The sequence below is a fragment of the Cupressus sempervirens genome, chromosome 3 (genome assembly GCF_028749045.1).
Source record: "Cupressus sempervirens isolate cs-2001-9-10 chromosome 3, ASM2874904v1, whole genome shotgun sequence".
In the NCBI taxonomy this organism is placed as follows: domain Eukaryota; kingdom Viridiplantae; phylum Streptophyta; class Pinopsida; order Cupressales; family Cupressaceae; genus Cupressus; species Cupressus sempervirens.
In genome coordinates, this window is record NC_143120.1 from 153,519,518 (window position 1) to 153,546,998 (window position 27,481).

Genomic DNA, 27,481 nt, shown 5'->3' on the forward strand with positions numbered 1-27,481 from the left:
TAGTTGCTACATTTACCTTTCTTTTTCACATGAATGGGAATGTTTGTTATTTGTTATATGTCTTGTGAAAAAGAAGATGTGGTTAGTCATTATGATATTTCTTGATGGTTAATCGAGTTAGTTAAAAATAATGATGACTAGATCTCTTTTGAAAGACGAATGCTTTCAGCTTGTCAACTCTTTTTCTAGAACGCGACGAGGGGGGAGGAGCATTGCCAAAGAGGTAATAGGATACGAGGTGCCTAAGCTACTGTCACTACGCCATTGGGTATGAACCTGAGCCACCTTGGTCAAGGAAACACGGGCTAGGAAACAAGAGTATACTAGGTGTCCTCCATGAGCTAACTAGGTTGAAACCTAATATACTTCTAAATAATAAATGAAATAAATCAGTTGTTACCTTTGAATCAAGTATCTGGATGTATTGGAATTTTTCCCTCGTCAGACATGAATTACTCTAATAACACCATAGTAGTTACATAAGATTGCACATGTTACATACACATATATGCATGTATACGTATATTTAAATAAAAGACAAATATGTAATGTTACGCATATTCAAATATAGCATATATGTATGTGTGTGTGTGTGTGTGTGTGTATAATATAATATTTATATACATACATACATACATGTATATAATCAATGCAACCGTATGCAAATACTATAGTTTTATTAAAATAATTCATGGTGAATGATGTTATTATCTTTATTATGTCTTTGGGTTGCATTTTAAAATATCATGGGGTCTATCGCCACCTTTCATTTTTTATTATTTTTTTCAACTTAAGCTCAAACATGTAATGCCACCACCTTTTTTTATATTTTATTTTGAATGGATGCATTTTATAAATGTTGCCACCTTGCTAAACTTCCAAGAACTGTAGCTCCTTCAAGAGATATCGAACATTTAAGCGTATATGATTTTTCTTCCCAATGCCACACACTCTATTCTCTCCTACTCCCTCTCTTCAAGAAACCCTATCGGCAATCTGCAAGTTACTGTCTCCATTTTTATATTTTTTTACATCCACCTCCCTATACATTGGCGTGGAACTAGCAACAATTGTCAATATAATACTAGAGGCTCGTAGGAAGACTCGATCATTACAAGAGAGTCTAAGATTTCATTCATCATAGGTTGTGACTGGTAACACCTTTCCTAGCTTTACCATTTTATACAATTTTGTTCTTACATATTATTGGCCAGCTTATTAAGGCCAGATTGGTAGCAATATCATTACAGGGTCACAAATGTTCACAACCAGCGATGTTAGTGGACTGTTCATGTGCATGTTGATTAAGTATTTCAGTAAATATCATATCGTAACCCATAATGATATTTTTGTAGCTTGTCCAATATTTCATGATAGAGTTTTCATATAATGTCCCCTCTTCTTACTTGCTTCTTAATTAGATTAACCTACAAACTTTGCTAGCCAAGCTATTAAATTTATAAGGATTAATATTTATAAATTCCCTTATATCTACATAATCCTCAAGGATTCCTTTCAAATTAGGCTTCCTAACCCAATGGGAGGATCCTCTGTGTTTTAGAGAATGATCCTCGATTATTCTACCATCTTCCTTGAATCTACTATTCAAGTCAAGCTTCATAACCCTTTAGGAGGACCCCCTGTGTTCTCGTAGAATGACCCTCGATTAGTTAGCCATCATCCTCAAAGGTCATCCCTAAAGATCTACGGAATTTGTTTATCAAATCCACTACATTTCCTTTGAATAAAATTATATTATATTAATATTAGTACTAGTCCCTACATTTAGAATGATCCACCTCTTATATATATTCATTTATCTTTTATGCTACTAAAGTCCTAATTTTGATCTTTAAGAGTGCTTCTATCATAATTCATATAAACTAAACTAAAATAGTATTACTCTAGTGAATTAAATTACCTTATTTCTACTTACCTTGCCTTCTGATGACATGGACACTAGTCATTGTCTTATCTACCTTTTTCTACTTTTGCATAGGGTGTGATTGTCCCTTCCCACCTTCCTTGTACCTGTGACGAAGGCAAGGTGTTTCACATGGAAGGTCAATGGGGTTGGTCGGGAGCAGTTTGAGTTGACACGATCAAAGTAAGGGTTTGCGGTTTCTCCAAGTGGCGTAGGCTCATTCGTACTTATTTTCCATTGATTTCTCGAATGGTTCCCAATCCTATTTTTTGCACCTTAACACGTGGACTCCTCTGTAGGTAGAGGTAGTAATTATCGTGCCTCTATTTATGTCGTTCTCTCCATATCATTATACTTGCTTGCATGGATGCAACTTTTCAGCGGCATCGTTTGGTAGGGCCCTTTCATATTTGATCATATGCTTTTCCATTATTTTGTTATTATTATTTCTAACAACATTATCAATATTATTATGAAATAATTCCATGTTTTAATGTTAAGTCATGTTATAATCTTATCTTAACAATTGTGGACAACAAAATATTGTTTAGACAATATTTATTTTGAAAATTAATATTAAATATTAATGTTCAGCAATACTACTATTTAGTGTCAAATTGTCAATCATATCAATTTTTGTTTGATCATTCACTGATTTATAGTTGTTAATCTATATACTATATAATTTTGTTAAGTTAATTAATTAAATACAGACTCATGTATTTAGAGAATGTGAGAAGGGGATATATATATTTGAAACACATTCTATTGTTTATACCATAGTAACGAGAATCGCCCAAAAATCGCCTGAATCAGCGATCCCGCGACCAGATTCATGCTGTGCGATTTTTTTTGCATCGTGTATCGGTATCGCCGATTTCTAGGCCATGAATCGCCGATTCAGGCGATTCATGTAAAAATCGCCAAAATCAGGTATGAATCGCCTGTGGCATGTTAAAAGGGAAGTTGAAATTTTAAAAAAAATCACTTGTCTTTTTCACTTCGTTTTTGACCTATTCTCTTTGTTATAACCCTAAAGGGCCTTCTATTTGTTAAGCATGAGTAGAAGAGAGGAAAAGTGAGAGAGAAGAAGAGAAAAGAAAAGCCATAGGTTTCCAACCGGCAAGAAGGAAGAGCACTAAAGAGATCAGCAGGCCATTTGGGGAGCCCATCAATTGCTTTGGGAGCATTAAGGAGCCAATATCAACACTTCTCAACTCATTTGCAAGAGGTAAGTGCTTATTTTTTTCTTGCATGTTAGTGTATTATGCATTTTTTGTTAAATTTTTAGTGTATTATGCGTTTTTTGTTAAATTTCTATAGTTTTCAAGAATTTTAGTGTAAATCTTGAATGTTCTTTATTTTTACTAAGTTGCAAGCTAGGGTTTGTTGTTTTCTAATTTTTATTAGCTTCAAACTTTGATATTTTACATAAAAAAAAATTATTGCAGCAGCCTTTGCTCTCATTTTTCGCAAATTCCAATGGGTTAAAAAGATGAATGTTGGAAATATAATGAAGAGTTTCCTGGAAGAACCAAATATCAAACAAAATGCATGTTTTGTAAAGAAAAAATAACTTCCGGGGGTATTTATAGATTGAAATTCCACATTGCTGCTATACTTGGACACAATGTTACAGTTTGCACTCACCAAACTCCTGAGGCAAAACACACTTGCTTAATGGCATTAGAAAAAATTGAAAAAGACAAAGCAAATAGGAAAATGCAAGTTGAAGGGTTAAGGGGTATTGGCTCCCATGTTCCCGCATCCGCAGCCGCATCCACATCTGCATCAGCTTCCACATCCGTAGGTTGTGTTGGAGAGGGTTCTTCTAGGCCTCCTTTTTATCCTAGTTCTTCTGCTCGTGCTAGTGCTAGTGCTAGTGCTAGTGTTAGTCGGTCACATACTGAGACAGAGTCCCACACCAACCTATTGCAGCCTAGAGTGCGGAAAAATAGAATGGATAGTTACTTTGTGCCCCGCACTACTCCTGGTTCCCAACCCACGCTCAAGGGCATGGGTTTGAACAAGGAGATTCACGATGCTGCTACAAAGGAGATATGCAAATTTTGGTACTTTTGCAACATTCCATTTATTGCAGCCAGGTAATTGATTCTTTTTTCTTTGTTTTCTTTAAAGTTAAAATTAAAAGTAAAAGTAAAACTTTAATTATATCTACTTGTTTTATAATTTGAGTCTTTGACATCTAAACTTTTATTTGTGACAGGGCTCCTTATTGGCAGAATATGATAGATGCGGTTGCTATTTGTGGTTCGAGGTTTAAAGCCTCAACTGAGGCTGAGTTGAGCGGATACCTCTTGGATGAGATGGTAGAGGACATGAGGGTTGACCTCGAGGAGAACCGAAAGAAATGGATTGCAAAGGGTTGCACCATCATGACTGATGGTTGGACCGATAGGAGGAATAGAACACTCCTCAATTTTCTTGTATCCTATGGAAGTGATTGATCATTCTACTTTCCTACATACATAATTGTAAATTTTGATTTGTTGAATGCTAATTCGTCAATGATCCATTTAATATTATAATTTGTTGTTTTGTTACTTGTAGGATATACCATGTTCATAAAATCCATTGATGCTTCCGCACATGTGAAAAATGCCACATATTTATGTGAGGCTATTGAGGAAGTTATAGCAAAGGTGGGGGAACAAAATGTGATCCAAGTGGTGACGGATAATGCAGCAAATTATGTTGCAGTAGGTAAACTTTTAACTTTTCAAGTTTTGAAAATAAATTTATTTGAATTTTGAAATTTGAGTTTCTAATTGACTTAAAATTGTTGTAGGTAAACTTTTGATGGAGAGGCACCCCACCATATTTTGGTCCCCTTGTGCAGCACACTGCATTGACATCATGTGAGAGGAAATTGGCAAACTTGAGTTTGTCAAGTCATGTGTGGAAAGGGCAAAAAACATATGCAAATTCATTTATAATCATGCATTTGTCCTTAGCACAATGAGGAAGTACACAAAAGGAAAGGAGTTAGCTCGCCCAGGTATCACGAGGTTTGCCTCGAATTTCATCACCTTGCAGTCCTTGTTGACATCAAGGGATGGATTGAGGAGCATTTTTGTTGGGCAGGAGTGGATTTGCTCTTCCTATGCTACGACCACTGTAGAGTTAGATGTGGCGGATTGCATATTTGATGAGGATGGTTTTTGGAAACCCGCTAGAGAAATCCTTAAGGTAAATTTATTGCAATTTAACATTTAGTATTTTGCTTTTACTTTAAGTTATATTATTTTATATTTAAGTTTTGACTCAAATATTTTGTTTTACTTTATATGTAGGTCATTGAGCCCCTTGTAGCTTTGCTACGAACTGCTGATGGGGAGAAGCCCTCTATGGGCTACATTTATGAGGGCATGGATAGGGACAAGGAGGCCATCAGAGCCCAATATGCAGGAGTGCAGAAGAGGTATGGCCCTATTTGGGACATCATCGATAGGAGATGGCAGAATCCGCTCCATCGACCCATCCAGACAGCAGCTTACTATCTGAATCCGGCATTTCGTTTCCGTCCTGAGTTCAAGGCAGATGCGGAGGTTCTCACTGGCTTATACACAATGATTCAAAGATTGAGTAGCGATGAAAATAGCGCTGCTATGATTGTTGAGCTAGACCAGTTCAACAATAAGGAGGGGCCAGTTTTCTCTGGCAGGATGGCCATAAATGCTCAGACAACACTACAGCCAGATAAAAATTAAATAATATATTCAATGTTCATGAATCTAGATTCTAAACTTAAAGTTGATTATATAATGCACTAATTTTAGAGTTGTCATTCGTAAATGAGACTAATTGTTTTGGTTTTTTCCTTATTTCAGATAGATGGTGGCAAATGTTTGGGGCCACAACCCCAAACCTTCAAAAAGTTGCCATCCGCATTCTGAGTCAGCCGAGCAACGCTTCTGGATGTGAGCGCAATTGGTCCATGTTCGAGCACATCCACTCGAAGAGGAGAAACAGGTTGATAGTACAGAGGTTGAATGATCTTGTCTTTGTTCATTACAACCTTCGTCTTAGGATCAGACGGATTTTGGGCGCTGACTCCTCTCCGATCATTCTGGAGGAGATTGATCTAGAATCAGAGTGGATCACAGAGACCGTGGACCCAATCTTCACTGAGGAAGACCGCGCGTGGGTTGACCAGGTGGATGTAGAGGCTGAGGCTGTGGCCAGGGCAGAGGAGGCAGCTAGAGCACGTTCAGGCATTGGTAGACGCACACGCGCACGCACAGACGCAAGCCCTAGCGACGTTATTCGTGAGCCCATTGCCCATGCAGGGGACATGGCTCGGCGGTCCTCTAGGACCTACCTTACACGCCTTTCTCATAGGCAAACTGGATACTCAGAGGCTGAGGTTGAGGCTGCAGCAGAGCTAGAGGATGATGATGAGGATGATGAGGCTTGAGCTGGAGCCTTGTTTTTATATTTTGTTTACACTATATAGATATTGATAGTGATACTAAATCACTGATAGACATATGTTTCAAACTTTCATGGATCTTCATCTTAGATTTATACATACATTTATGATTTGATGTCTTATAGATCTTCATGATTTCATCTTACTGATTCTATGATTTGAATTATTATGATCATTTGATTTTTATTTACTTCAGCTAGCATACAATTTACATTTTAGTACATAATGATAACATAGTTACGTATGTGGTGGATTTTATGTTTCATGTTTATGTATGTTAGATTCTATTTGATGATGGTATAGTGTTTTTAAGTTATATTCAATAAAGGGTGCATGAAATAAGTCTTAAATTGCTAAAATCTTTACATTTAAAGGGTTTTTTCAAATTTGCCGATTCATCGCCAATTCATTGGCGATTCACCCCCGATTCACAATTCGATTCGGCCGTGCCGATTCCAATACGATTTCGATTCACGTTACTTTGGTTTATACATAAGTTTGGGCTCATGACATTTAATGCATGTTTTCAGCAAGCACAGCTAGGAGTCTTTCAGTTATAATCTCTTGATCACTCTGCCTAGAATTTAATAATGTCATGTGTGATGCTTCCCCTCTTATAGGGGCATAGTGTCATATACCTCTCAGACAAGGGAAGCTTTTCTCAAGGACAAGATGTAGTTACCCAAAATAATTTTCATATTATTTTGCTTCCATGCAAGCCCACTTGTTGGGTAGAAGATTGCCATGATTGTAGATACAATTGGAACTAGGAATAAAGGACAGTCGCACCCAAGATCATCTAGGATGACCAAGTATGGTCAAGATGAGAGGTGTAGACTGGTAACCATGGAATATTCCTGCAAGAAAGGTAGTTAAATCAGAACCGGATGAACATTAAAAAGTACTCAATAACTAGATCTAAACCAAGTCAGCTCATGGTGAGCAAGGGGTATGGTCTTGTTGTCATATCGACTAGTGGGTGATAGGGCACATAGTGTCCATGTAAATCCCTAGCTAGGGTAGGTGGCATATGATGCTTCTATGATCACTAGAGGACATGATAGCTTGCAGTCGGATGGATGAGTTGATGAAAGAAGTTCACAGCCTAGCCAGCTGTGAAGTTAACACTCTAACACTAGGATGCTTAGTGGCAGGACAGGGGTGTTCCCTTGCCTTGTCCTGTGCAGGGAAGGCCTCTCTCAGTTGAGATTGTGTGGGGATACTTAGGGTCAGCGATTGGGAGGTTAAGCCTCTAACAATGCTTCTCCTCTCCACCCGATGTCAAGACTTGCTCAACATAGAATGGATCTGCATTCATTCCTTCCTTATTTACTGAATATTTTACTTTTACGTTCTTCAAATTCAGTTGAATATGTTATGGTTAGTTGCTGATGTAATATTCTTTTCCAGTATTCCCAATTCAGTTAAGTATTTTAATTACTTTCCTTCATTCTGCTGGTAAAAGCAACTATCTACAATTTGGTTAATCTGTTATATCTATTAACCTCTTTTCACATGAATATGTAAATTACCTGTTATAACTGTCTTCTCATGCTTGTGAATATGAAAAGTAACTATGTTCAATAATTTAATAGTTGTTAGTTAAGGCTAGGAAAAATAGTATGTTACACCTATTTCTAAATCTGCTCACATATGCCTGTGATATCTACTTTGTATCCTCCAAGAGACTCCTCAGATATTTGATTCCGATTTATGATTTCCTTATATATATTGAAATCCTCTCCCCTGCTTTATGTACTTTAATGTTCCCCTTTTTGTTCACTCATCAAGGAGGGGGACTTAATGGATAGATATCTTTTCAAAATGTTATGTCTCTTAGATGATATCTCACTTTATTATAAACAAGTCACACCTCTTCATCTTATGGTAATTGCTTTTAAGAATTAATCTTATACCATATCACGTGCTGTCTTAACATAACTATTTCCTTCATTTTTAATGGCAGCCATAGATAATCAACTTGAATTGATACAACATATTATCATTGCTTTTTTAATGATCAAATTACTCCACATGATTGCTGTTGTTTATATCTGCCTTCTCTTAGACTCGGTTTCTGCAGACAAGGTACATTTCATTTACTGTTAGTCACCACTAATTCATTATTCAAGTTGTTTTCTTCAAATATTAATATATTATTTGATATCACTTTGTCTTAATAGATTATTATTTAGTCATTGTTTAGTTCTATGTGGTATGCAGCAATATTCCATCCAAAGTATTTGTAGACTCATCTGATTGTCATCATGAGATCAATTTTGTGAATGGCTTATTGCAATCATCTTCTTATATTAGGTGGTGTTAGGCATGCTGATTGTATTCTTCTGCCATAAATGTCCATCGGCTATTCTCCCTTTAACCTGTCAATGGTGACTAAATCATCATTGCCCATTCACAAGAATTTTGTTAATTTCCTGCATTAATCTTCTCGACTGATTCAAACATAATATGGTTGCATCTGCCTCAGGCATGTCACCTGACATTAGTTGTTTGGCCAATCATCGATCTGCAAACATGTCGTGATATTTTCAAACAACCATAGATTTCACGTCTCTTCAGTATGTATGAGTCTTGCTATGATGCTCCACCGAGTTATCAGGGTGCCCAACTAAATGTAATTCATTAAATGATACTATATTGTAATTTATAATTATTTATTTACATATATTTATAATTTAATTATAATTATAATTATGTACATTTAATTATTATAATTACAATTATATTTTTATTTTATTTTTTTAATCTTATATTTTTAACTCTATTATTATTAAATTTTATCCCAGGAAAGGGGATACACATTCAACCTTAGGATGAATATCGTTATATCATTTTATGATGGATACAATTGTGAGAAATTTATTTTATGATATAATGAGTAATGTGAGATAATAGATACGTGTTTAAGTTGCTACATTATCTCAGATTACTCGATGTTGTCTAGAATTCTTGAGTTCTGTCTTCTGTGTGTGTGTAATTATTAATTAAATGTATATGCATTTTATGAGTACAAAAGTTCTCATTAATTAATGTGATTACACAGATGAGGAAATTTTGCTCCTACATACAAAGGTTGACCTTGTCATAACACTTGGCGGAGATGGAACGGTTTTATGGGTATGCTTTACAATAAACTTTATATTGAAAAAATTGAAGTAGCATTCGGCATCTTAAATTTCTCATGTTCTTTCCTTTTCTCCAAGTGGCTAACTGATTTGCAATATTCAATTATAATATTCGAGTCTTGACAGTCATTTTGGATCAACATCATGTTAGTGAATTCTGAATGTACAAACAAGACTAATGTTGTATCAACTCTTTTTTTTCCTTTGCTCTTGCATGTGATGCAATCTTACTTTTACCCACAATACTATATATGTGGGACCATTATGATTTTTGGTTGCAGTAAGAAAATGAGATCTATACCAAGAAATGCATGTAACTCACAGCTTTGAAACATAGAAGCAACTATTATCAATGATGCTTCCCGTATTAAGGTGGTGATATCTTTCTTCTTTTATGCAACATGTGCAGGCATCATCACTTTTCAAAGGGCCAGTTCCACCAGTTATATCATTTTCCTTGGGGTCACTTGGGTTCATGACACCCTTCCGTATCCTAATTAATGTGATTTCCTTATTAGTATAATTTATTCTATTACAGAAATAGTGGACATTATTTCTGAAATTGTATTTTCCATGTATCCAAGACAATTTGCACTTGCATCCCTATTTTATGTTGAATGTTGTCTTTTGATGTCGGGGATTATTATTTGAGACTTAGATTTTCTATTAATATATCTTTGAGAAAACAGAAATGCGTTGCTTCAGCAATTTCCAGGTTTGTTTCTGAGATTTGCTATTTATACATTGATTTTTATTGGATGAGATCTTTGTGTTTACATCTTACATTACATTACCAAACAAATAAGTTACAAATAATTATAAGGGTCACATTAAACATCTTGTTCAATAACGTTTAGGTAGGCAATCATTCAACACTTTGCCTATAAAGAAAAGTTTCTGCATCCTTTCAGAAGAATAGATTTGACCATGACATAGACAATCAACAATTCCCTTATGAAAATATTAGGTTCTCTAAAATTGTACACGAGAGTCCTTGCTTGTGGAACCATCTATATAGAGAACCATCATGATCGATGGGAAGTAGTTTAATTATATTTACCACTTAAAGGGGGAAACCACCTGGTACATTTCCACTCCGAGGGAGTAAACTTCTATTACAATAACACTCAAACCCTAAGTGGCCTAATTTGAAAATGCAACTCCTAGTTTTAGGAGGTAATAAGAAAGACACATGCTACCTAGCATCTGTGGGATAAAAGAAAAGAAAACTTAAGAGAGAAGAGGTAAGGAAACATAGGTAGAGGAGAAATGGAAGAAAATAAAAGGTCAAAGATAGAATATGAATGAGACCTTATTCAAAAAAGGTATTTTTCACCCATCATAATCCCTGTCATAGACTTCAACCATACATGGAGATATTTTCTGATCCAAAATTTAGTGGTTAGATTGGGAAGGATCTACAGTTGAGAACATGCTGGACCATCAGAGCCCTCATGAGAATGACATTTGACACCAAAAATGGCTTTTGATTCTGAAGATGATGGGTGATAGTGAAGTCATGGGATCTTCTTTTCAAATTCGTTGGAGCTGGTTGTTGAGATTTTGGGTTATTTTGCAACATAATAATATTATTGTAATAGTCTGCCTTGTTCTGTTATTTTAATGTCTATTTCTTCTTGTAATTTTGTCAAACAATTGGTTTGCAACTAAATTTCTTATAGTTTTCAGCTTGATGTTGATTAATGGTTTCTCAAGATTGTTTGTGTTTCATATGAGATGCAAATAGGAGGCAACATAGAACCATATGCAACTAATAACAATGACCATTCATTTATTTCTTGTTTCAGATTATCAGAAAATTACAACTACCATAACAAAAATATCTTCTCATTAAACTCAACACATTATATCAACTATAGAGTTCAATGATGGTCCATACCCATTGCGGCTACAGCAATGTTAATAGTTCTGAAATTGCTACAGTAACTCGCAGCTACAGTGATCTGGACTGCTACAGTAACTCACTGCTACTATATCGCGCTACAGTGATTCGAACTGCTTCAATACCGTGCTACAAGAACTTGTTGTTACAATGTTGAATCTCAAGACCATATCTTTCAAAGGCATCAAGATTGAAAGCGTAGAGGGTTTGTGTCCTCCAGGCCCGAAGAAATAATCTCCACAATTACTTCCAATTACAAATAATATTCAGCATGCCCAAATGAGAGCTATCCTCTTTCTTTTAACCCTTCCTCGCTAGTTCTATGCTTCCCTCTTGCCAATGTGGGATAATACATGAGTTTTAATGTTACCTTTTCCCTTTTACGAATGCCCATGTATGTATTTTAAAAGGGGGGACTTGATTTTTTATAAAGTGACTTTATGAAACATTATAATATTTAATTTTAATAGTCACTTTATCGTTATAACTTGAAACATTAAAATAATATACCAAATAAACTCGGAATCCCCACATATAATAGCTCATCGGAAAGAGCTTGACAAAATGCATCTCATCCTGCCACCGAAAAATGAAGGCACTGCATCTCCTATTGGCTTACTAAAAATAGTAAGTCCTCCCCAAAACCCAACAAACGAACTCCATTTGGCTTGTAATTAGATTTGACTAGGCCAAATAACCTCAGGATCCCTTTTGAAGTCCTGGTTAGCCCTCAGGACCATGGAAAGAACAGGCTAACGACAACATATATCCAGGCTAGCTAACTGGGGGACATTATAGTCCACCCCTCTTGAAATTGCTTGTCCCCAAGCAATCTCAACTCAGGATACTGAAGAATCTGCTCTGCCTCCCATGTTGCATCCTCAACTGGTAGGTTCCTCCACTTCACTAGGTACTCCCTGATAGTCCTCCTGCGAAGCACCCTCTCCCTAGTGTCAAGTATAGCCTCGAGAATCAAGATAAGCTTTCCCTAATCATCGAGAGGTGACAATACTACTAAAGGCACCACATTATGCCCCAATGCCTTCTTAAGGTGTGACACATGGAACACGTTATGCACTTTATTGTCTGCAGGTAGCTCCAACTCATAAGCTACCTCGCCCACTCTCTTGATTACTTTGAATGGTCCATAGTAGTGTGGTTTCAATTTCTCTGCTCCACTCCTCTTGAGAGAGGACTATCTATACGACTGTAAGATGAGGTATACCATGTCTCCCACCTCAAAAGACCTCTCAACCCTGTGCTGATCAGCATATTGCTTCTGCTGATTTTGTGCCTTTTGCAAATTTTCCTTCAAGGATCGCATAATGTCCTGACACTCTTGCAAAATATCCTTGGCCTTAGGCACCCTACTGTCCCCAAATTAAAAATCCAAGAAATTAGGAGCATCATGCTCGTACAGTGCCATGAAAGGGGACATTTGAATAGACATATGGAAAGAGGTATTATAGCAGTACTCCCCTAGATGTAGCCACTTCACCCAACCCCTCTGCTGCCCTGCAATGTAGTTTCGGAGATATCGCTCAACCCACTTGTTCACTATCTCTATCTGCCCATCGGTTTGGGGGTGGTAACTGGTACTCAAAGTGAGCTTTGTTCCACATAACCTGAACAACTCCTACCAAAAGTGGCTCATAAATCTGCTGTCTCTGTCACTGACTATACTCCATGGTATCCCATGTAGTCTGAATACCTCTCGAAAAAATAGTTATGCTATTTGTGCTACTGAATACGTAGACGAAATTGCAAAGAAATGTGCAAATTTCGTCAATCTGTGTACCACAACAATCCCGACCCTATGCCTTGGGAAGGCCTGTGATGAAATCCATGGAAATGCTATCCCACTTCTTCTCTGGTATGGGTAGGGGCTGTAGTAAACCACCCGGAAAGGAATGTTCCTGTTTGTTCTGTTGACACACTGGGCACTCCCTAACAAACTGAAGCACCTCTAATTTGAGTCCTTTCCAAGTAAAGCGCTCTCTCACTTGCCGATATGTCTTAAAGAATCCGGGATGTCCTACCAATGGTGAATCATGAAATGCCCTCAAAATCTTCTGCTTCATAGTAGACTGTCATGTCCCCATTTTTGGAGGCTATTTGATTTAATTAATTTAATTAATTAGGTTGTCCAAAATAATGAATATTTTATGAGGATGACTAATTAATTATTTTAATTAAATAAATAAGTGGTATTAAGTTAATTATTTATAAAGTTATCAAATAAATAAATATTAAAAGGTAACTTTATATTTAATTAATTTAATAAAGTAACTTGAATTATAAAATATTTTATAAAGTCACTTAATAGATAAAATAAAATAATGTTCTAGAAGCTTCTGGAGAAAGTGGGGGAAAAAGAATAAATAGGCACCCCGGGCTTCATTCTAAGCATCCAGATTTGTTGATTGTTGATATTGATGTTTGTTGATGTGCATTGTGGAGCCTAGGGTTTCTACAATAGACACAACTGGCCATTGAGAACAAAAACTCTCAATTGGTACGCAATTTTGAGGGTGTGGAATATCACCTGAATTATTGCAGATTGGAGGTGACATTACAGTCATTTCATCGGGGCAAAATCTATGGCCTAAGGCCAATTTTGAGGATCATTGATCATTGGAAGATTAGCTGGAGTGGAATTAATTGCCGTCTACACAAATCATCGCAGAACTAGAGAAATTCGAAGGAAGCTGGAAGCACATTTTTACTCATAACTTCTTATTGCAAGGGAATCTGAATTTATGTTTGAGAAAATTCGAAAGGAAGCTGGGAGGATATTGTTTGGCATCAGTTAAGTGGTTTTTTTTATTTATATCTCAAAGTCAAAGGGTTTGATTGCAATCAGCAATTATATCTCCAAACAAGCTAGTTCGAGCAGCGACTGAAGCATTTTATCAGGATTTCGAACTGACAGGCAGGGCCTCAATTTTTAGTTCAAGACTTACTGTTTGGGCAGACTTTTCCATTGGCAACTTGAGTGCTGCAGTCCCTTGGTCCAGGCGTCCCTTTCCAGGGCATTTTCTTCACTTGTTTGGAGTCTAGAGAATTACAAAAAAAATCGCAAGTCTGAATTCCTAGGGTTTTTACAATTCGCAGGTGTTGTTATTAAATTTTCAGCAAGGATTAATAAGTGAATTTCGGGCCAAGGCTGGCAGCAAGTTATAGTTCGATTTGCATCAAAGATTGATCGATTTTCTTTGAATAGTTGGGAACGAATTTAAGGCTCATTTAGACCCAGTCTGGACCAGCTCCGTCAGCCATTAAGGAAGAGTTTCGGGCAAATAAATTGATAAATCTCAAGTTGCACTGTATAGGAGCAGCGTTCTGTACATACCCAGGGATCTGATCACCGTCTCCAGCATCAGCAAATCTATCGGCAAGTGCAGGTCATTATTAAGTTTGACTATTCATGCTTGTTTCGAAATTCTGTCCAAGTTCATCAGCAGGATCGTTAGCAGGGAATAGTCGCCATTACAGGGCATGACAATAATCTAAAATGTGTCATCAACTTCAGCAAAAACTAGCAGTATATGGCAAACCAGGTTCCTCTATCATTTGATATATTTGCTTGAAGATTTTAAATAAGTGTCAACGACTTCCTATCAGGTTCCTTAAAGTTTTGTGTTTCAAACATTTCTATAAAAATTATACATCTTCCAGAAATTGCCATTTGTTTAGTTTACCAGCTAGTAAGAACTTGGTTGTTTTGGTGGTAATATATAGTCAATGTTGAATAGCATGTGACATTTTGTAATTGCAAAGTTTTCCTGAATAAAGAGTTTCAAATTTATATATTGGTATTTTTATCAAAGTGCTTGTAAATCTGGGTGCATATGTGAGTCATTTGATATCCGTATAAGTACGGGATATTACAGTGGTATCAGAGCGGTTTTCTTGCCATCCTGTGGGGTGAGAACCGACTTACATGAGTGATCAGCACTCTACTTTATCCAGAATGGACAAGTATAGTACAAAGTCTCAGCGAACACAATCTTGGACAAATGATAGACACAGTATCCAGAGTCGGAATAGTAGAAAGGATGGCTATTCAGACGTTCGAGATGAACTTAGGAAAATAAGGCATAACATGTCTGAACTGTTGGTTAAGCACCACCGTATAAATGACAGGCTGCCCGACCCAGTTAAGGTAGATAAGTCGACTGGTTTTCTATTTGGAAAATCTTCTTGCAAAGCATTGACTGATACAGTGAGAGATGTTACTAGGAACCTTAATGAGGAGTTCGAGAAACAAGTGTGCAACCAGTCAGAGGTTTTAGTTCAGCCACAGGAAGAAGTGGTGAAGGATATCACGCTGATGGATAGTAACTGTCAACTTGAGACAGTTGCATATAGGCTACCAAAGGGTGATGTCTCAGGTACTCAGGATGGTTTGGTTCCAATAGGCAGTGACTACAGCATAGTGGGTTCAGACGATGATTATAAGGATGCCTTTTTAGTGGATGATCGTGTAATAATAAAGGCTAATAAGCACATACCAGAGTGCTTTGTTTGCCGACCAGCAGTAATAACTGCTAAAGCCTTGGATGGATGGTATACAGTGAAGACACTAGATATTGGAGAAAGTATCCAGTTACCTTATCATTTTCTGCAGAAAGCAGGAGATGGGGAGATAGTGAAGAATCCTGAGTCTGGATCATGTCTTGGGGAGCATATAGATGTTACACCAAAAGTGGTCCCTTCTGATGTTTATAAAGGGAAGGGAATAATACTTAATGGTCAGACATCTAGCAATTCCTTTCATAATTTCGTTGAAGATCAGGATGTACCAAAGTTATTAGAAATACATGTTAATGGAAACACACGTGAAAATTCAGAAGATGATAGTGGTGTTAGCAAGATGGTGAAAGTCTCTTCTCAGTCAAAGCATGATGGTGAGATACCTGGCAGGGATGAGCAGACATTGAGCATTCATGACTTTGCTGAGAGAGAGTACCAGGCACAGTTAGATGCTTCGTCACATGAGGTAGAGGCTGGTAGTACTTCACATGATTTGTCCAGCCAGTTGAAGGTGAGCAAAGATAGTATTTTGACTTCATTATCTCATCATGACAGGATGCGAGATATGATAGAGGATCACATCCGAATGATTTAGTTACAGAGTAGACATAAGGGAGTTCAGGCAAAGTCCTCTTGTGTTGACTTACAGGCGATTAGGGAAGGAATGGGAACGACGAAGTTGAATTATTTACATCTTCTATCAGATCGTGACCATCTTTTTAGCCTTGTCAGAGATTATTCGGATGCCTTGAGGAGGAAGGAGGAGGAAGTCGACAGGCTTTCTCGCGAGCTTGAGGACACTCAAGCTTCTTTGGTAAATACTCCATTGGCATTACAAGACTGGGAGAGACATGGGAATGAGCATGGCATGGAGCTGAGCTTAGTTTCATCTTGCACGCCTGACACTCAGCTTTCTACAGTAGGCGGATCATATGTGGTCGCTGATAATGTTACGAGTTCATCTTGCATTCACATCCAGGATACAGGGACAATGTCAGACAGGTATGTGGAGTTAGTTGGTATTGGTCATATTACTCAGGTGAGGAGTTTACTTGAGTTACCAGCTGATTCTAGTTTACGGATATGGATTTGAGATTGTTATATTGGCGTTTGGGATTCAGTTGACTGGAGATCTTTAACACTTTATGGTAGCAGTGATTGTTTGGGTGCTACCATGGATTTGATTAGCAGATTACACGGTGTTGTCTTTTCTTGTGCCAGCAGCTCATCCGATGTTGGTATTAGTTTTTATACACCGGTGTTGGGCTTTGTTCATATATCCAGTCGACCATTCTTGCTAGAATGTGTTGATGATCTTTCATATTTGGCAGTGTGTACAGATGAGTCCCAGGATCATATTGGCATTGATGACATCCAGGAGGATGCAGTAGACAGTTTTGAAGACTTAGTTTCCTTGGCAGTTTCTTCTGGTACAGAAGAGTTGGATAGCAGTGCTACAGTTTTTGATACTCTATATGTTGATATGAGCTTTGGAGTTGATTCGCAAGATATGGATGGTAATACTCTAGGGACCAGTAAGTTTGAGGATACTCCTTTAGACAGTGCGTCAAAGGAGGTTTGTAGGAGACAGTCTAGCCAGTGCCATCATGTGTCTAGTCGGTTAAGAGTTAGTGAGCAATACATTTCTATCACTTGCCAGCATTTCGACGCTGCTCGTCAGTTGTTAGCAGTTTATGGATGGGGTTCTCCTACTAGTGATGAGCAGGGAGGCACTTATCTTTCCTTGATAGAGATCCACTCTTTATGGGAGGCTATTCGGATTCTGAAACAGAATTATATGCAGTTGGTAGCCGACAGAGATTATCTTATGGAGTGGGGGAGTACAACATACGAAGCATTATTAGTCAAGGAAGATGAGGTGAGTGAGCTTACTCAGCAACTAGAGGTAACTTCTAAGATTCTTAAAAGTACACAGTTGGCTTTCGAGGAGTCTCAGTTTCATTTGGCTAAGGTGACCATGGAGTTACAGCGACAACAGTATTTACCAGATCTTGTACAGTCACAAGCTGTAGTGTCTGGTGATTCGAGGATGTCCATGATCGAGATTGACAGTGGTGATGGGGATGCATCCGTCCTTGATATTAACATTGGCACGTTCCCACTAGAGTCAGGTTCAGTTGAGTTGGGTGCTGCAGCAGATTGTTGTAATATGCCTGACATGGTGGTGGCCTCTAGAACTGATGGCACGGAGACTAGAGATATTGTACCAAAGATCATGTGTGATATTGGTGAGCCGGCAGTTGGCATGGTTCCTGTTAGTAATACTACTCCCTTGGCGATGTCTTCGGAGGTAGTAGTCAGTTCTAACTTGGTCCGTGATCGATTGCAGTTAGTTACATTTGGATTGCAGTCTGAGCCACTGACTGAGATTGGCGCATTCTATCGACTGTACACTGTGAGGTATGCTCTTCAATTTACCTTTGATGACTATGTTGATGAGATGATGATACAGAGATGTACTTTGGTTCCTAGTGCTTGTCATCAGTCATGGGACAGTTTGACGCTTCGGGATGAGAGTTGTGATGGGCATGACATGGCGATAGGTTTTGCAGTTGATAGCTTGAAAATACATGACTTAGAGCAGGAATTTGGGAGTGATGCTTTAGCGGTGGTTGTTATTGATTCTACTCCTTTGGCTATGACATCTCCTAACTTAGCCGGTGATCAATCACAGTGGGTTGTATCACTTGTTCATGGTAAGCTGTTGACTGAGGTTGGTTCTTTTTATCAGCATTATACTGCAGGGCATGTGCATTAGTTAGCATTCGATCCTTGTGCTAAGAAGTTGATGGCAGACAAATTCGGTTTGGGTTCCATTTCTTGCTATGTCTTTTCACCATCAGCGATGCATGGGAATTATGGCTATGAGACAGTGGCCGGTGATCTGCAGAGTTGTGTTGATTGTAGGAGTTGTTCAGTGTGTGGGTTCTCCATATTCAGTACAATTTCATTCGGGAGCGTTCACCTTTGTTGCAAAGTTGGACTGTACGTTCCATATAGGCCAGTGGGATGCATCGATGGAGTTTGTGTCTTGTGGGTTTCTGATCATGGCAGTTGTGATCTTGGCGTTTGGTTGAGCTGTAATTGTCAGTTTGATTATGGATTCCTCTTGGTTATATTGCAGAGGATATTACAGGAGCCGGTGTTGTTTGATAGCAGTATAGTATATGACTACATTTGGGATCCAGGTGGATTGATTGGTTTCATGTTCAGCCATTGCTTGGGGACAAGCAATTTCAGGAAGGGCGGACTGTCATGTCCCCATTTTTGGAGGCTATTTGATTTAATTAATTTAATTAATTAGGTTGTCCAAAATAATGAATATTTTATGAGGACGACTAATTAATTATTTTAATTAAATAAATAAGTGGTATTAAGTTAATTATTTATAAAGTTATCAAATAAATAAATATTAAAAGGTAACTTTATATTTAATTAATTTAATAAAGTGACTTGAATTATAAAATATTTTATAAAGTCACTTAATAGATAAAATAAAATAATGTTCTAGAAGCTTTTGGAGAAAGTGGAGGAAAAAGAATAAATAGGCACCCCCGGCTTCATTCTAAGCATCCAGATTTGTTGATTGTTGATATTGATGTTTGTTGATGTGCATTGTGGAGCCTAGGGTTTTTGCAATAGACACAATTGGCCATTGAGAACGAAAACTCTCAATTGGTACGCAATTTTGAGGGTGTGGAATATCACCTGAATTATTGCAGATTGGAGGTGACGTTACAGTCATTTCATCGGGGCAGAATCTGTGGCCTAAGGCCAACTTTGAGGATCATTGATCATTGGAAGATTAGCTGGAGTGGAATTAATTGCCGTCTACACAAATCATCGCAGAACTGGAGAAAATCGAAGGAAGCTGGAAGCACATTTTTACTCATAACTTCTTATTGCAAGGGAATCTGAATTTATGTTTGAGAAAATTCGAAAGGAAGCTGGGAGGATATTGTTTGGCATTAGTTAAGTGGTTTTTTTTATTTACATCTCAAAGTCAGAGGGTTTGATTGCAATCAGCAATTATATCTCCAAACAAGCTAGTTCGAGCAGCGACTGAAGCATTTTATCATGATTTCGAACTGACAGGCAAGGCCTCAATTTTTAGTTCGAGACTTACTGTTTGGGCAGACTTTTCCATTGGCAACTTGAGTGCTGGAGTCCCTTGGTCCAGGCATCCCTTTCCAAGGCATTTTCGTCACTTGTTTGGAGTCTAGAGAATTACAAAAAAAATCGCAGGTCTGAATTCCTAGGGTTTTTACAATTCGCAGGTGTTGTTATTAAATTTTCAGCAAGGATGAATAAGTGAATTTCGGGCCAAGGCTGGGAGCAAGTTATAGTTCGATTTGCATCAAAGATTGATCGATTTTCTTTGAATACTTGGGAACGAATTTAAGGCTCATTCCGACCCAGTCTGGACCAGCTCCGTCAGCCATTAAGGAAGAGTTTCTAGCAAATAAATTGATAAATCTCAAGTTGCACTGTATAGGGGCAGCGTTCTGTACATACCCAGGGATCTGATCACCGTCTCCAACATCAGCAGATCTATCGGCAAGTGCAGGTCATTATTAAGTTTGACTGTTCATGCTTGTTTCGAAATTCTGTCCAAGTTCATCAGCAGGATCGTTAGCGGGGAATAGTCGCCATTACAGGGCATGACAATAATCTAAAATGTGTCATCAACTTCAGCAAAAACTAGCGGTATATGGCAAACCAGGTTCCTCTGTCATTTGATATATTTGCTTGAAGATTTTAAATAAGTGTCAACGACTTCCTATCAGGTTCCTTAAAGTTGTGTTTCAAACATTTCTATAAAAATTATACATCTTCCAGAAATTGCCATTTGTTTAGTTTACCAGCTAGTAAGAACTTGGTTGTTTTGGTGGTAATATATAGTCAATGTTGAATAGCATGTGACAATTTGTAATTGCAAAGTTTTCCTGAATAAAGAGTTTCAAATTTATATATTGGTATTTTTATCAAAGTGCTTGTAAATCTGGGTGCATATGTGAGTCATTTGATATCCGTATAAGTACGGGATATTACATAGACCCAGGTACTAAATAATTCCTTTCCTTGTAGAATGATCAAATCATTTACAATGGTGTATCAGCTATCCTGAATAGCCCCCTCAATAACGCCAGATGCCCAACTATCCTTAGCATATTCTGCCAAGATCATCTCTCTCCAATCATCCATGATTATCCCAACAGCAAGCAAATGAGGCCTCCTGGATAAAGCATCTGCGACAATATTTTTCTTCCCTTTGACATAGACTATGTCAAAATCATAGGCCTGTAATTTACTCACCCATTTCTGTTGCCTGTCATTAAGATCCTTCTGTCCAAGGAAATGTTTCAAGCTATTATGATCTGTTTTTACCGTGAATCGACTTCCTGCCAAGTACTGCTTGAACTTAGCTAGCGCGTGCATGATTGCTAGCATTTCTTTGTCATAGATGCTATAGGTTTTCTCGACACCTCGTAATTTCCTACTCTCATATGCGATGGGATGTTTTTCCTGCATGAGGACAGCTCTTATGCCTTCTCCCGAGGCATCACACTACAACTCAAAAGGTCTGGTGAAATTTGGAATAGCCAAAATAGAACATGTACTCATCAGCTTCTTGAATCTGTCAAAACAATCCTGAGCCCTCTCTGACCACTCGAAACTGTCTTTCCGTGTCACATCTATAAGTGGTGCTGCTATCTGTGAAAATCCCTTCACAAATCTGCGGTAGAACCAACAAAGCCCAAGAAATCCCTTGAGTTGTGAAGTGTTCCTCGACGGTGGCCAATCCAAAATGGCCCTGATCTTGTCTGGGTCAACCCAAACACTTCCTACACTAATAATATGCTCGAGATAGAGCAACTCTGTCATCTCAAACTCGCATTTACTCATCTTGGCATATAATGACTCCCTCTCTAGAATAATAAGCACTGTATCAATATGCTTCAAATGTTCCTCCCAAGTATGGTTGTATATCAGTATAACATCAAAAAATATCAACACAAACTTCCTCAACTGATCTCTAAACACTCTATTCATACAGGACTAGAAAGTGGCAGGAGCATTAGTCAACCCGAAGGGCATGACTAAGAACTCAAAATGTCCGTAGTGGCATCTAAAAGTTGTCTTCTCCACATCCACCTCTCTAACCCATATCTAGTGGTAGCCGGATCTCAAATCAATCTTAGAGAAGTAGCATGCATCGTGCAATTCATCAATAAGCTCATCGATGCGCAGGATAGGGTATCGGTTCTTGATTGTCTTCTTGTTTAACTCCCTATAATCAATGCACATCCTCATTGTACCATCCTTCTTCTTCACCAATACTATTGAAGAAGCGAAAGGACTCTTGCTTGGCCGTATGTGCCCCATATGTCAATCAACTCCTTGATTGCCTTTTATATTTCATCCTTATATCTCTTTGGATGGCGGTAGGGTGTGATGATGACTGGCTTAGCCCTTTCCTCTAACTCAATAACATCTCAATTCCCCTATCCGGGGGTCTCCTCGGAGGTATCTCACCAAACACCTTAGTATGTTTGGTGTCCTGTACATCAAGTGGATACTCTTGTTCATGCTGCTCTGTTATCTCTGGCATTGCTCTAAACTCTGCTGCCCACTGCATCTAATCATGTCTAAAGAAACTCTGCATCCACTTGAGTGACACCACTCGAAGTCTCCCATCTGACAAACCTCTGAGCACTATCTTCGTACCATTTGCCTCAAACCTCATTTCCATTTTCTGGAGGTTAAATGTAAACTCTTCCAGAGACTTCATCCAGTTCATTCCAAGCACCATATCCTGATCACCAATGTTGATCACAAAGAAATCTCCCACCATGTCATAATCTCCCAAACGAAGCTGCAAGTTGGAGATTTTCTTGGTACAGTCGATTTTGAAGCCATCGGCAACCATCACCTTAAATCCCCTATGCTCCTCTGCATGTAGCCCTCTGCGTGACACAAACTTCTCATCAATGAAGTTATGTGTTGCCCTTGTATCAATGAGTGCCACAAATCTCTGTCCATCCAAAGTTCCCCTAACTCTGAAAGTGACGGCCTCCTGCATACTCTACAACTGAGCTATCATGCTCACTACGTGCTTCCTCATGTGAAGAATTATCATCATCTCCATCTGATTCTGATGACTACTATGAATCTCCATCCACTGACTCTTCGGCTGAAAAGTACTCCATCTGCTTAGCTTTTGCTTTCAATGGACACTTATGTGACAAATCCCAAGGCTCCCTGCAATGAAAACAAAGCTTCTTCTTCCTGAGATCATTAAGGGTCCGTTTGGTTGCAGGAAGTGTAGAAACTTGAATTTCTACAAACCTCGATTTAGCCAAATCAAGGTTTTGCAAATCCTAATTCCTTTTTTTCAGATTTTACTTGGACCGTTTGTTTCATACGGAAGATGAGTAAGAAGATACATTATTATGTGATTGGTTCTTCAAAATGGAATTGGAATTTGATTTTTGAAAATAATTTTTTTATTTTTAAATTAATTAAAAAAATAATTTATTTTTTTTTTTTTGAATTTTAAACTTTTTTTTAACTTAAAAAAATTCTTATTTTTAATTAATTTATTGAATATTGATTAATTTATTTATTTTCACTAATATTGATTTTTTATTTATTTGTGAATAAGGCTATTTTTTCCAAATTACAAATACTAGTCAAAAATAACAAATTAATAATGATATTAGTATAAATTTTGCCAAATCATAAAAATTTGTGTACATATGTCAAACATTTATTAATATTTTATCATACAAAAATACATTACAAACTCCAAAACATTAACTACAAAAAAATTGTCTTATCTATACAAATCCATCAATACGGTCAATCTTTACGCAGATTCAAATTTTTATCCACTTTTCCGCATATGGTCCCAACAAAGAAGTCCAAACATAACACAGAGAAGGCATCGTAGAAAAGTAATTTCTGTCTTTGCCAATGCCAAATCCACCTCACGAGCCTTACAAAACTCAGCCCTCTCCACCTCTTGAGCCTTACAGAATTTGCACTCAGTTCCTTCATCACGTACTACACTTTTAGATGGAGCACCTTTGAACCAAGCAAAGTATCCGCATCCATTATTCCCCTACAAAAAAAAAAAAATTTAGTTCATACTATAATGTTCAGTCCATAGTAATTTATAACATAAATATATTTGTATTCTTCAACAACCTTCTTCCTATTAGAACAACACCAAAATTGACGCCCTGGATTATTTGATGTGTGTGATGTCTTTAACAAGCATGGAACGCCACATTGACACATTGGTACATCGAGCAAAGCCATCAACCTATTATAAATAATGCATCATCAAATATTACATTAGTAAGATGAATATTACAATAAACTATATAATTGAAATTAAATTAATATATTTCACATGCATCCTCTGTTGTTTCGAATGTCCCTAATCTCGATGGATATACCTCAGTTGGCCAAAATGTGGCATTAAGAACAAGTATGGGGGATGTCAAATACAAATATACTAAATCAATTGCAAGAAAAAATATACCAGCACAAAGAAAGTATGATTCAAATGCTGAGACCCACCCTTGAACAACAAATTCAACAAAAGCACTAGTACCAAAAATAGAGGGATTACATTCTTGAAATAGTAAGAAGATAAATTTTATTTTTGGACTCGATTATGTAAGTTTTTAGTTAGCATCAGCATTTCAGATCACACAATGAAAAGTAGAGAATTTATCAGATTAAATTTTATTTCTGGACTTGGTTGTTCTTATGGGATTTCCTAATTGGGCTCCCACTCCAATTACATCAAAAGAATCCTCAATCGTATGATTATTGAGATAAATATTAAATGTCCTCTAGTTAGACAAAGTATAATGAAACCATGTCAAATAGGTAAAATTTGCATTAACATAAAACATCGAAGTCAAACTGAAGTTCACATTCAGGTGTCATAGATCTGAAGCTCTTATAAATATTGACATGAGCTATGTATCGCGGTAAGGATCTGTACATTGAACTTGTACATGATCTGTAGAACTGCAAATGAAACAAGCTCAAATGGAGATGAAACTCCTACATAGTTAAACACAAGAAAATCTCCCATTTCCAAGCAATAAAAACTAGCAAATTCTTTCCAACCATGTCGAATTTCTAGTGTATTGTGTGTATTGGGTGATAATTCCACCTCCCACATATGCCCAATTGGGCCTTGCAACATGACCACATGATTGTCTTTCTTATTCATGAGCTGTGAAACAAACACAAGAGGAATGCACTGCACGAAACACAATACAGTTTGTTTTCATAATAGTTATAGATATGAGTACATAAGCCTTTATAAAATGAGTAGTAATTTGATACTAGAATATGTATAAAACTTACCATTCTATCTGAAAAGTATCCAAGCATAACTTTAAAGAAGAGATAGACCCATTAGAGCACTGTTTATCATGGAATTTCCCATGAATTTTATAGCATTTTTCACTGCACGGTAAAAAAAGCTCCCCTGCTTCATCTTCCATGACAAATGACAAATGACAAACGCAGATGGTTATAGAAGAGATAACCCACAAGACTCTATCTTTTGTAGTCGTCAAAAGATGAGGAATAAAATGATAACCCAGAAATATAGAAAACTAAAGAGCATAACTTATGAAGAGAACAGTTGATGCAAAAAAGTGCTGCCATGAATTAGAAAAGTGCTGCTATGAATTTGAAGGATATTCTAGTCACAAAATAAATAGCAAAGTGCTGCTATGAATTTGAAGGATATTCTAGTCACAAAATAAACAGAAAAAAGTGCTGCCATGAATTAGAAAAGTGCTACTGTGAATTAGAAAAGTGCTGCTATGAATTTGAAGGATATTCTAAACACTAAATAAACAGAAAAGTACTGGCATGAATTAGAAAAGTGCTGCTATGAATTTGAAGGATATTCTAGTCACAAAATAAATAGCAATCAAACATTCAAACAGCAGTAATCAAACTCTCCCAAATGGATTCTTTCATCTATATAAGCTTAACAAAAATTGGCAGACTTGCAAACACCAACTTGACAAAAAATATGAAATGTACTCCAAAACAATGATAATACTGGAGCTTGACAGTCAAACTACGAATTTTAAAACTCAAAAAAAACTGGTAGAGTGTGACAGTCAACGTTGAGCTGTCATGTCAAAATAATCAAGTTCTAATGGTAAAACTAAATCTCAAGAGTTTTATGATATGCTCTATCTAGAGATCATCTTCAAACCTCAATCGTATATAGTTCACTCTTTCCGCTTCAGTCATTCTCAAGAACCCTTTGGCTCTTGCGCTCTCAAGCAAAAAACTATCAAATGCTTGTAGCATTGTATCTTCATTGAGCTTAGGAATGGCTTTGAGAGTATCATATACTTTATCATTAACTGAATCAATATGTCCTTCATCCATGGTATATGTTGAGTGCTTTTAAGACCCTCATGTAACTTATTGATGGCTTCACATATGACATCCATCGAACCAGCCATGCTAGCCTTCTTCCGCTTTAGCTTTCTTGAACATGATGGTGACACTCTCTCTTTGCCGGTTGCACTAGATTGATTGGAAGGGTTCATGTCCTCATCCAAATTAGTAGGAGTTTCAATCGGCATAGAAAAATCTCCATCATCTAGATCAACGGCATCAAACACAAGGTTCCCTTCTTCAGTCTCATGTGCTGTTGCAGCTGTTGTACCTTCAGCTAAGTCATTTCCCACAATGAAGGCCAGCTCATTGAAGTATTGGAAGGGCTGCCTCTTATACACCTTGGCACCTTTGAAATCTTTTCGCTGTATGTGGGCATCATGAATGAATTAGTTTATTATCTTTTAGTTAGGACTTAATAAGATAGATTATACTAAATCAAAATAATTTAAAGATCATATTACCTTCAGCAGTTCATCCCACACCCTCTCATCAGCATCCATACATTGAGTGGTCTCATTCCATGCGAACCCACTCATATTTTTCAATTCTTTCATAATCCTATAACCAATCTTCCATGTTTTGAGCTTGTTTTTAAAATTATCCCTGGACAGATTTAGTTTCAAATCAGAATTGAACTTATTTTCAATTTCTGTCCACACCTCTTTTTGAAACCTGCCCTCTCCTTTTCGACCCATCTGGACCTGCTCTGCAAGAAGGTCAAGGAACCTATGTTCCATTTCTCTAGTCCAAACTACCTTCTTTGAAGAAGAAGCCGATTGGTTTGTCTAAATTCCACTATCCATTATTCAACAAATCTGAAACTCGTCACAATCAATTAACAACTTCAAATACTTTCAGCCTATATATGACCAAAACAAACACAATAAAATTAAATATGTTATATATCAACCAATTAGTCATAGAGTTGTAAACTTTTTTCAACACTATATTTAAAACCTGTCAGCCATTTGAGCATACACTACTATGACCTTTCATGACAGTCTTAAATTCAAGTTATCAAACTGAAACATCATGCATTT

The 27,481-nt window shown here is 37.2% G+C and overlaps 3 protein-coding genes across 7 annotated transcripts in view; 2 read left to right on the forward strand and 1 right to left on the reverse strand.

Moving 5' to 3' along the window:
- LOC149565216 (putative NAD kinase 1) overlaps nt 1-27,481 on the forward strand; it is a 361,956-nt gene that overhangs the window by 307,206 nt on the left and 27,269 nt on the right. For all 3 annotated transcript variants that reach the window (XM_089818767.1, XM_089818768.1, XM_089818769.1), the window contains exons 8-9: nt 9,442-9,515; nt 9,933-10,011. In XM_089818767.1, the coding sequence (XP_089674893.1) occupies nt 9,442-9,515; nt 9,933-10,011 (153 nt within the window). The remainder of the gene's footprint in view (nt 1-9,441; nt 9,516-9,932; nt 10,012-27,481) is intronic.
- Nucleotides 4,740-5,743, forward strand: LOC149565218 (uncharacterized). Its single transcript, XM_089823340.1, has 3 exons — nt 4,740-5,134; nt 5,239-5,366; nt 5,725-5,743. The coding sequence occupies exons 1-3, from the start codon at nt 4,904-4,906 to the stop codon at nt 5,741-5,743; spliced, it is 378 nt and encodes a 125-aa protein (XP_089679466.1). The 5' UTR covers nt 4,740-4,903.
- LOC149565219 (uncharacterized) overlaps nt 22,027-27,481 on the reverse strand; it is a 34,140-nt gene continuing 28,685 nt past the window's right edge. For all 3 annotated transcript variants that reach the window (XM_089818773.1, XM_089818771.1, XM_089818772.1), the window contains exons 2-3: nt 24,195-24,312; nt 22,027-24,108 (exon numbers count right to left, since the gene is read on the reverse strand). In XM_089818773.1, the coding sequence (XP_089674899.1) occupies nt 23,872-24,108; nt 24,195-24,308 (351 nt within the window). In that variant the 5' untranslated portion in view covers nt 24,309-24,312 and the 3' untranslated portion in view covers nt 22,027-23,871. The remainder of the gene's footprint in view (nt 24,109-24,194; nt 24,313-27,481) is intronic.